This window comes from Saccostrea cucullata, unplaced genomic scaffold (assembly GCF_032062105.1).
Source record: "Saccostrea cucullata isolate Sc308-1 unplaced genomic scaffold, CSIRO_AGI_Scuc_v1 ctg726, whole genome shotgun sequence".
Taxonomy (NCBI): Eukaryota; Metazoa; Mollusca; class Bivalvia; order Ostreida; family Ostreidae; genus Saccostrea; species Saccostrea cuccullata.
The window spans coordinates 18,466-30,792 of NW_026925651.1; the positions used below are offsets into that span (position 1 = coordinate 18,466).

The window sequence follows — 12,327 nt, forward strand, 5'->3', positions numbered from 1 at the left end:
ATGTCGGAATTCCCATGGGTAAAAAATACGCCCTGACATAAGATTTATTGATCGATCGATTGATTGTTGTTGTTGTACGTCCTGTTCGAGAATTTTTCACTCAATTAGAGACGTTAATTACCAATGCTGACGAAGGGCTTCAAATTTAGACCTTAACTCGACACTAAAGACCATTGATCATTGTGCCACGCCTGATACGTGACCTCGGTTTTTACGGCCTCATCTGACAACTCTCACCGAGCGCTTGGCAAAGAAACAGTTGGTACCTTTTTTATCGACTTATGTCAGTTGCGGCCATGATTCGAACACATGACCTCCGAACACTTCAGCGAACGTTCTACCGACAGAGCTACCTGTGACGGTTTTGCTTGCAGGAAAACATGACGTCATGCACGGTAAAACTAGTGTAACTTTAACTGAACAACAAAATAAGAAAAAGTACAACAATCAAATAATCTTCCCCTGCAAACAGTATATAGAAACGGAAGGCATTTATTGATAAATTAAAAAAAATATCATTTGTAGGTAGACTGGAAACAATAAAAGTGTATTACCAACACATGGAAAGTACGAATTTATTGTTTTTCTGCACTTTTGACTGCATTCAAAATCAAATGCCTGCTGAGAGCTATTTACACTAGGTACAATATCTGGTACGGAAATATGGGCAATCTATACGTGTTGTATAACAACAGACTCTGTTTTGTAAGTGAGCCATTCAGTTTTTAATAGTATAAAATAATATTTACAAGTGATTTGTTTTCAAAAATACATAGGAATAAAAGACACCATATTATCAGGGTCTCCAGTGGTATATTTATTTCGACAAAGTCTTCTTATACTAAAACATACTACCATCACATGTTTATTTTCCCATTTCAATGTCAGTACCTACAGTAAGTTTTTTCATGGCTTTTTGGACAACCCAAAAATTGAAACCAATTAATAATTAATTTTTTTTCATTATGTAAATCATGTAAAACGACAAGTACATGAAATAGCCACACAATATTGTTGCTTCTTTAACGTATTTTTCATATTGATAAATATTTACATTATAATCGGAGTCTGTTTAGATAACTATTAAACTATTAAACTATTAAATATTCCCGAAGCAATGCAAAAATAATGTTGATTTTGGTTAATTTTATCAACTATTTTCATAGCATTTAAACCCATAAGAATCATTATTGAGTATCGTGCAAACCAAATAAGTTTCGACAAAAACTATCAGATGAAAATGAAATCTAGGTTGTTCCTTTTTGTAATAGTAAATCTTTTTATGGAAGTTGTGCTCGGTTTTAACCAATTTGCTGGTTTTGTTCGAGTGTCTCAAAATGAAAACATGTGTCCTGAGGCTTCGGATATCTTGAAAGTGGTAGACGGAAGTCTAAGTTTATTGTCTTGTTGCTCCCTTTGTCTGAGTATGCCAATCTGCTCTGAAGTCTTTTTTGATGACAGGAAGAAGAAATGTGTCCTGACCACAGTTTTGGCTCTTAATAATTTGATACAGTCTTTGGGATTTATACATCTTTCCACAACATTTTCAAGTATGTAAACTGTCTTAATCTTAAAATATTTTTTTGATTTCTTTTACTGTTATACACTTATTGCGTACATGTTTCTGGGATTCCATTCCTTCGTCTGGATGATTCCAGTTTCATAACTTGTCTGATGAAATCGGATACGTATATGTGTGTTATTAAATTAAACATTCCTGCAAATTATTTCACTAGTTCAAAGTGTCAAAGATGCATGTACGATGAATTGAAATAAAAGTTCAAATTTGTTTTCTGGAACATCAACAGGTTAAAGTAAATAATTTTCGATTAAGAGAAGTTACTAATTTCTTTTAACATGACGTTAAAATCTGTAACGCCATGATGACGTTTTCATTTCAAAAGTTTCAATTTTCAAGGAAAACGCACAATTTTTCGACACCTCTGACGAAAAAACTCTTCGACATAATTTAAAAAAATAAAATGATTTAGAAAGGACACATCGTAGGCATGTTTAAAAAAAAAAACTTGAATCAAATTTAGAGCTAGGCCCGCCTTGTTAAAGATAAGTACCCACTTCTGACACGTTCTGATTGATAGAAGATTTTTGGATGAAAAGAATCAATTATGCTTTTTAAAACACCACTCGAATATGTTCTTTCATACTTTTGCTGAAGTTTTGTTAATGTTTTCTCAAATTTTCTGTATAATATCACGACTTATATATTGCAATAACATTTTACAAAGTGAAAGTGCAAGGATGTGTCAATCAAAACTGTCCAAAAATTTGAAGTTTCAATAAATTTAAGATGAAAAAAAAAGATTTTTTAATGTATTTTCATATGAAATCCTATTACAATATACATGTATAAGTCGTCATATTTATATATAGAAAATATTGACTTCAAATCTGTATCTATGCACCTTTAAAGCATTTTACTGTATTGTTTACTATACCGATAATACAGAAAGTTTTCTTTTTTAGGAAAAATTAGCACACTCGTGTATACATGAAATAAATAAATTCGTTATCAATAAATATACTAGTAGTGAAATAAATGTTAATTTAAGAAAAAAAAATATAACGGTATTTTATTTTTCATTTTAAGGTGAAGATGATTGGATTGGATATGAAAATTCTTACTACCTTTCCGAATTCACGGACAAAACATGGATCGAAGCACAGGTAATACGTACATAGGTCACGTGACTTTATTTCATTTAGCTGAGATTAAAAAATGCAAAGATAATTATCTGTGATCAATCTAAATACAATCCACAATAAAAGTACTAAATTGTAAAGAGGGCAAAAACACGTTTACTTGGGAATTCCAGAGGTGGGATCAGGTGCATATGAGTAGTAAGCATCCCCATTTTACAACGAACATCCGCCGTTAGTCCTATGTAATCTATAATCGTGATTTGAACGGTCTGCTATATATTAAAAACACATACAGCTCAACGCACTTTTTAAGCTCACATGGTTTTTCGCACAAATTAAGGTCACATTTTATGATGTAATATTGTGTAATACATTTTAAAAGTATTTGTTTATATTATTTGAGTTTTACCAGGGTTATTTCATTTACTAAAACATAATTCACACATATCAATTGGTACAGAACTTGTACATGTATTTTCATTGCTGAAAAATAACAGCTATTCTCATTTGAATTAATTCTTGTGGTTTATCCGTTCTTTTGAAAGCAATAGCTCTTTGCAGAAATGTAGACATGGGCACAGTTTAGCTACTGCAACTTGTATTATCTGTACACTTTGACTCTTTAGCTCGGGATGATAATAGTATTTTTTATCTCTTTGACTGCTTTATATGTTAATAAGGTTGGATTTTTCAGAGTCAACTTCTAAAATCTGGACTCATGAGAGATTCATCCCACTGCAAAATTCTAACCTTTCAAACCGTAAATGCAGAGGAATTTTTCTTTTCATAGAAGGAATTTATTATTAAAAAAAAAAACAATACTGATCATTATCCTTCCCTTGAGTGTGGTTTCCTTTTGCAATGTTATCCCTTTTCAGCGCTACATTTCGACAAAACCAAGAGGAGTATGGTAAATGAACAAAAAAAAATTTTAAACTACTCACCTTTAAGAAGAAAATTTAAAATGTTCAACTACTTGGTATCAAGGAAAGCTCGTTTTATACATTTGTTAAAAACCTATGGTGGAATCGTGTAGTCGAAACATCGTACCAATTACATATAAATTCCCCTTAAAAACATCCACTTTGGAAACTAAGATAATGATTTTAAAAGACATCTATGCTTAAACATTACATATGCAATAGGGTTATATTATTGTACTGCAGTTCGAAAATGCTAATTTTTATTACAACAATGTGACCTTAATTTGTGCGAAAAACCATGTCAGCTTAAAAAGTGCGTTGAGTTGTACGAGGGTTGTCCCGTAAAATCGTGGACAAAGCGTTTTTCTCGAAATGTAATGGGCGCACTAAGCTGAAATTTTCAGTAAATGTTTATTCATCATATTTAAGTACATCATTATGTTTTTGATAATAAACAGGCAAAAATAAAGATTCTATTACGCTTGAATGTGCACAAGGTACGGTCCTACGGCGCACGGTAAAAATAACAAGGTTATATTAGAGAATACACAAGAATTAATTCGTAATAAAAGTTTTCAATACATAAGATTGTGATAAAAATTATCATAATTCGATTCCTTAATCAATTTTGTCGTATTTACAAAAATTTCAAGGCATTTGATTAATTTTTGACAGATTCCCGAGCATTCGCAGTGTGAAAGTGGTAAACACAATGCACGAAAAATGGTGGTTATTGATGACGTTACGGCGCACCGGAGAGCAGTTCAGTTAGATTAGGATGTTGTAATAACACCTTAAGAGACTTTAAATGAATACAGAAGAAAATATGACAAAAATCATCAGATCTTTAGTATATAAATGAAATTGAAGATTTCTTAGCGAAGTCTTTTTGATTGAGTCCCTAGGTAGTACAAAATATACGGATATAACTGCTATTGTAATAGCAAAAGACGTTGTCACTGTCGACCGTTGATATGAGATTGTCTGTTAACTTAGTTCACTAATGGTGAGAATACTGTCCGTAACTTCATAATAAATCTTTATAAGATCGCATGTATGTGCTAGATTGGTACCTTAACTGGTTATATACACTCACATATGTGAATCAATGGAATTTCTTAATATAAGTGGGATTTATCCAACTTTATTAACAAAGATATATATGACACTTCAAATGATATCACGTGGCCGTTATATTAACATAAAATCTAATAATTTGTTTATTTATGCATATATCTATTTGAAAATTGCGCTGTATATTTATAATATATGTACTAAATAGTAGAGAAAATTTCAGAACGCAGTGATGATTATTTTTCAAACTAGACAACTTGTCCACGATTTTACGGGACAACCCTCGTATACTTCCTGTCAACTTTATAAATCTTACAAACAATATTTGGAAAGTAGATTTTCTAATATATGTTTTTTTATAATTCTGAACACAGTAATTTTAAGGGGGAATGTACATAGTTTCCATTGAATGTAATTAGAGAGTTGGGGTGATTAGTTAAGGAAAATTGGAAGGGCGAAAATAAAGAAGGCAAAAATGTCTGAATGGATAATAGGGGAAAAATTAAGATAAAAAGGGGGAATCACAAAGGGGAAAATGATATAAGAAGGGGGGAAGTACTCAACAAGACAAGGATGGGTGACGTGGGGGTGTAAGATGATGGGAAAAAATAACAAAAACACACACCCTATATTTAGTTGTATTGCAACTTAATACACTGTACAACAAAACAAATGTATTTCAAAGATCAAGTATTCCTTGATATGTCTTTTCAGAACCACATGATATTTTTTTCTATTTATAGATTGCCTGCAGGGGAAATGGTTCGAAACTTGTAGAGATTGAAACAACCGACGAATATGATTTTGTTAAAGAACTGGCACAGGATATGAATACGAGTAAGTTGTTAAAATGTACATGATGTTTAATATTAACAATCTTTACACAGAAATCAAATTTATAATGTTAAGAATTCAAGATATGAATTGTAGATATATAGAGTTTCCAGGGATTACACAGATAAATAAAGATCAGTAATTTTTGGCTTTGTTTTTTTTTTCTTCAAATTTTTAGCTGCTGTTCACATCGGTGGCACAGATGCCCTTAGTGATGGAACCATGATCTGGTGGTCAAGCCTTCAGCCGGTCAATCTGACAGCGTGGGCGCCCGGCTTCTCCAACAACTTTTACACCACCGGAGATGACTGTCTACTTCTAGAACAGTTTAACGATTACAAAGTCAACACGGGCGACTGTAATTCAAGGCTTAGTTATATCCGTGAAAGGGACCTTAATTAGTTGAGGCACCCTTGAGTAAAAATAAAGAGCAGTTAATTCTAAGTATGTTAACGACGTTCGATCCTGATATTTAAAGTCTTAAACTTTTTTTGCCAAGTATATTTTTAGTTTCTACATACATAGCTTAATTAAAATTCAAATCAAAAAATGGGGGTCAATATGCTTCTTTTGGCGCTACAGTACATTAAATGTGACCTTTTTGCACTGAAATTTGTGTATTAATCAAAAATTACATCTTCGCCGTTTTCCCTCCAATATTTTTATCCAATTAAAGGATGAAACAAATTGAACTCTAAGTCTATTTGAAAAAAGACACTTTAAAATTGTGACTAATAAAAAGTTTCAAATTGCGTCGCAGATTCAATTATTTGACCTTTCTGCACTAATAAAATGTGATTTTTCTGGCAATGAAAATTTAATAAGCCAGAAAATTATTTTAAAGTCTTAAACTTTTTCTGAATTTAAGCAAATAGGTCAAAGATATCTTAAATATTTAGAAAAGAATATCAAAAGTGGGGGTATATGATGTAAATTTTCAGATATTACTAAAAAAGTGTCAATTTTACGTTAAAATTGGCCCAATTTTTTCCTAGATTTTCAGAATATATTTACTATATTTGTCACACTTCGTGGAAAGAATTCATAAGAAATAATTTAATAGATATTTCAGAACCAGCATAACACGTTTTACGGCAAAAAAAAACAGCTTTGTGTGCAACCAGCATGGAAAAATAGGAATCTAAAATTAACAATACTGTTATAGTTCAAAAGGGAAAAAACTGATCATTTTCTTCTAAAAACCCTTCCGCCACAAAATATAGTTCCTAGCTTAATTCTACTTGAATGAAATTTTATCGCGGTTTTTTCATTGAATATAGTTCAATTTGCATCATAGAATTCAGATGTAATGTTAGAACCTAAAAATGATGCAGAATTTTATAAATAAAGAATAGGACCAAAATCCGCTCAAAAGCTCAGGATCGAACGTCCTTAAGCAGGGCTATAATAGAAGAAAATAGAAGAGATATTTTGATTTGGAAATCATTGTATCATTATTGATTTATACCTTTTTTTGTCAGAATTGTTATACTATAAAAAATAAGCATGTGATTAATCATAATTAGTTAATGTCTTTTTAGATCAAAAGTACATTTTCTGAGTAGGATAATGATTAACTCCTAGGATCTCATCCTAGGACGTAACTCAAATGTTCATCAAACACTAGGATTTCATCCAACCAGGACTTTTATCATCATTAACTAGGATTTTATTCAAAAGTTCATCACAAGCTAGGAATTCCATTATATGATCATAACATACATAGGCTTTCATCAAATATTTATCACACACTAGGGCTTAATTCATAATATCATCACACTTTATGGGACTAAAATCAAATGATCGCCACAGACTAGGACTTAAACCATACGATCATCACACACTAGGATATCAATCATAAGATCATCACACACTAGGGATTCAATCATATAATCATCACGCAGTACGACGTTAATCATTATGATCATCACGCACCAGGGATTCAGTCATATAATCATCACACAATAGGACTTAAACCATACGATCATCACGCACTAGGGATTCAATAATTTAATCATCACGCAGTAGGACAGTAATCATAGGATCATCACGCACTAGAGAATCAATCATATGATCATCGCACACTAGAGATTCAGTCATATAATCATCACGCAGTAGGACATCAATCATACGATCATCACACACTAGGGATTCAATCACATAATCTTCACGCAGTAAGACATTAATCATAGGATCATCACGCACTAGGATATCAATCATATGATCATCACACACTAGGGATTCAATCATATCATCATCACGCAGTAGGACATTAATCATAGGATCATTGCACACTAGGGATTCAATAATTTAATCATGACGCAGTGAGACTTCAATCATATGATCATCACACACTAGGGCTTCAATAATATACATATACATTAATGATATGATCATCACACATTAAGGCTTAATTATGTAATAGACATTCATTTTTATCAGAGCAAACACAGACTTCTAAAGCATCAGAGGTGGGATCAGGTGCTATGGATGAGTGAGCATCCCTGCCGACCGGTCACACTAGCCGCGTGTGCTCCTTGTTATGATCGGAAAATTGGTACTGTAAACTAACTATTATTCGCGTCATCTTTTATTCGCGATTTGTCAGTTTGAAATCAATCAAGGAAACGTTTTCTAGAAAATAAAGCAAAATAAATGGTTCTCAGTGATTAATATTTGCGACTCAGAATAGGTTGCGAAACTAGCATATATTTCTCGCAAGCGAATTAAAGTTGGTTTACAGTATTTATTTCGAATGACGGGGAAAAACCGTCGACAAATCTGTGTGTAAATAATGGCTTAAAAATTATTACGAAAAAACGTCAATTAGCAGTTGACTTAATGATAAATTGCATCCTCTTACAGTCATTGTATCGACCATGGAACTTACGAAATGATGACTTTAAACGAGACTGCAGATATTCTCGTTTCATCAACTAGAATCAACTGAAAGATATAAATTACGAATTCAGGTGATATTGTTGCATACCACAGGCAGGTGAGACTGAAAAGTGAAAGTCGTCACATTAATATCATAAAACTTTGTTGTTACGTAACCATTAATGTCTTTTTTCTCGTATAAAATCTAATTATGAAACAAATGTGTCAGACTCTGACTTGCATCTTTTATTCCAAGATCACTGGATATATCGTATGAACATATGAACGGAAATATTATTAGACAATACGTCGTCGCTATATCTAAATGTCGAGTTGAAGGCCACAGCAAGTGTTTTCTTCTTCTAATGTTTAAGATTATGCATAAATTCTGTTTCATATGAATACCAGAATAGGTCCCCATTGGAATTCCAACAGATATTTTGGAAGACTTGGTCTCCCAAAACCACATAGATCAATCTGAAACTCATGTATCTTTCTTAATATTTTAGCTGCAGAGTACTTGTGTGTATAATCAGAACGTTTTTAGCAAAATAAATAAATCTAATTAAGAGTTCCATTTTTATTTTTATTTTTTAACTTGTCATTGATGTCAAAAACTTTAGAATTGAATTCTTTATAGGGAATGGTCGTGTATAGAGCTGAAAAGTCGAAAGTTTTTTATATGTGTGTTATTGATTTAGGTATAATTCTCAGTTATGATTTCAATTTTTAAAAATTTTCATTGGAATTTTTAAGTATCCACAATTTGATTTACAACACTCCTCGAGTGAATTGTTTCATAGTATTCTTGAAGCTTCTCATTCGCCGCTGCTAATAATTTAGTGAGTAGTGAATAAAGAGGTTTTATAAAACATTTCTGGAACCTGCTACGTATCTTTGATTGTTAGGTTTTGTATCTCTATATGACTTCTTTAACATATGTGAAAATAAGAAAAAATTAAATATAGGGCGCATATAAAGATAGCTTAAATATCCTAGGATTTTTTTTTAAAAAAACAGAGAAAATTCGGATTAACCAAAATCCATTTTTATTAAACTATTTGTGTTAATTTGGTATTATCATCTTATAAACCCTATGTGGTAATATCTTTCTATGCAAAAAAGAAAAATATTTAGTCTTTTGAATTAGAAGATCCTATCACACGATTGGATGCAGTTTTTATTATTCTTAATGTCCAGGGAAAACGTATAATGACCTTGACCTGACCTTTACTCTAATCTGAAACGGTCAAAACTAATCTTACTGATACCATCACTTAGTAATATTGTCTTCTTGATTCTGTGAAAATTTCATTAATTTTTGTTTGAGAAGAATCCTACCTTAAGCAAATAATGATAAAACAGTAACAGGAAAGAAATCCAATACAATTTCTAAACAATCCAAATATAAAAGATGAATATATTAATAGAATCTAACCAATAATACACAGCAAGTATCAAATATTAGGGGGGGGGGACTTTTATCTGCCAAAGGAAAACATTTTTTTTTCTTTTCAGACAAAAGTTCAACTGATATCCACACAATATTCAATATTTGCTTATGAGTATTATTGTGCCCATAACTTCTAAACTCGAATCCCGTAATTTTGAAGCAGCCTTGAAATGAGCTCACCCATTTTTCTTATTTTACTTTTTATTCAAACACTTATCATTTAATTTTTTAAGCTGTGAAATTTTATCACTCTTGAAGAAAATTTTGGACTCTAACAGTGCTGGTCCAAAAAGTGTAAATTAACAATCTCCTGCAGTCCTCTTGTTGTTAGTCAATTTTCAGTTTATAAGATCTGTAATTTTATCAACAATAACCAATAATTTTCCCACATTTTCTCTATTTTCCAAATCAGTTATTAAAATAAAACAATAAACAAAAATTCTAAAAGAATCTTGTTCACATCAGCAAATAATTTAAGTCTAAGTATTTTTTGAGGAAATGGCAATTAAACACTTCTCTCTGTAGAAGAGTTCGAGAAAATTTTATTTCTGTGCCATGAGATTTACCTTTAGTTCATGATGAGGTTGAAATGCTAATTTGCTTAACAAGCTGTATTTCAAAGTAATTAAATTCTTTCACGTTTTGGTACTCTACAGAAATATGAATGTCATTGTGTCATCATATGATCATCACTCATTAGGGCATTAATCATATGATCATCACTCATTAGGACATTAATCATATGGTCATCACACACTAGGACATTAATCATATAATCATCAGACAATAGGACATTAATCATATGGTCATCACACACTAGGACATTAATCATATGATCATCACACACTTGGGCATTAATCATAGGATCATCACACATTAGGGCATTAATCGTATGATCATCACACAATTAATAGGACATTAATCATATGGTCATCACTCAATAGGACATTAATCGTGTGATCATCAATCATTAGGAAATTAATCATATAATCATTACACATTAAGTCATTAATCATATGATCATCACCCAATATGGCATTAATCGTGTGATCATCAATTATTAGGAAATTAATCATATGATCGTCACACATTACGACATTAATCATATGATTATCACTCATTAGGACATAAATCATATGATCATCACACACTAGAACATTAATCATATGATCAGCACACACAAGGACATAAATCATATGATTATCACACACAAGGACATAAATCATATGATCATCACACACTAGAACATTAATCATATGATCAGCACACACAAGGACATTAATCATATGATAATCACACACAAGGACATTAATCATATAATCATCATTCAATAGGGCATTAATCATATGATCATCACACACTAGGACATTAATCATATGATCATCACGCAGTAGGACATTAATCATATGATCATCACACACTAGAACATTAATCATATGATCATCACGCACTAAGACATTAATCATTTGGTCATCACACACTAGGACATTAATCATATGATCATCACGCACTAAGACATTAATCATATGATCATCACGCACTAAGACATTAATCATTTGGTCATCACACACTAGGACATTAATCATATGATCATCACGCACTTGGACATTAATCATATGATCATCACGCACTAAGACATTAATCATATGATCATCACTTATTAGGACATTAATCATATGGTCATCACACACTAGGACATTAATCATATGATCATCAAACACTTGGACATTAATCATAGGATCATCACACATTAGGACATTAATCATATGATCATCACACAATCAATAGGACATTAATCATATGGTCATCACTCAATAGGACATTAATCGTGTGATCATCAATCATTAGGAAATTAATCATATAATCATTACACATTAAGTCATTAATCATATGATCATCACCCAATATGGCATTAATCGTGTGATCATCAATTATTAGGAAATTAATCATATGATCGTCACACATTAGGACATTAATCATATGATCATCACACACTAGAACATTAATCATATGATCAGCACACACAAGGACATTAATCATATGATCATCACACACAAGGACGTTAATCATCTGATCATCACGCACTAGAGATTCAGTCATATAATCATCACACAATAGGGCATTAATCATATGATCATCACACACTAGAGATTTAATCATATAATCATCACTCATTAGGACATTAATCATATGATCATCACACACTTGGACATTAATCATATGATCATCACACACTTGGACATTAATCATATGATCATCACACACTTGGACATTAATCATATGATCATCACACACTTGGACATTAATCATATGATCATCACACACAAGGGCATTAATCATATGATAATCACACACAAAGGCTTTAATCATGTAATTAACACTCATTTTTAATCATGAAATATAATAGAGCAAACATAGACTTCTATAGCATCAGAGGTGGGATCGGGTCCTATATAAATAAAGTGGACATCCACTACCAACCGAGCGCACGGTTTGCTATGA

At 31.7% G+C, this 12,327-nt stretch overlaps 1 protein-coding gene across 1 annotated transcript; it reads left to right on the top strand.

Moving 5' to 3' along the window:
* On the top strand, positions 1-6,156 carry LOC134269507 (brevican core protein-like). The gene is made up of 3 exons (XM_062751713.1): positions 1-18; positions 5,402-5,495; positions 5,671-6,156. The coding sequence occupies exons 1-3, from the start codon at positions 1-3 to the stop codon at positions 5,892-5,894; spliced, it is 336 nt and encodes a 111-aa protein (XP_062607697.1). The 3' UTR covers positions 5,895-6,156.
* The last annotated feature ends 6,171 nt before the right edge of the window (positions 6,157-12,327 follow it).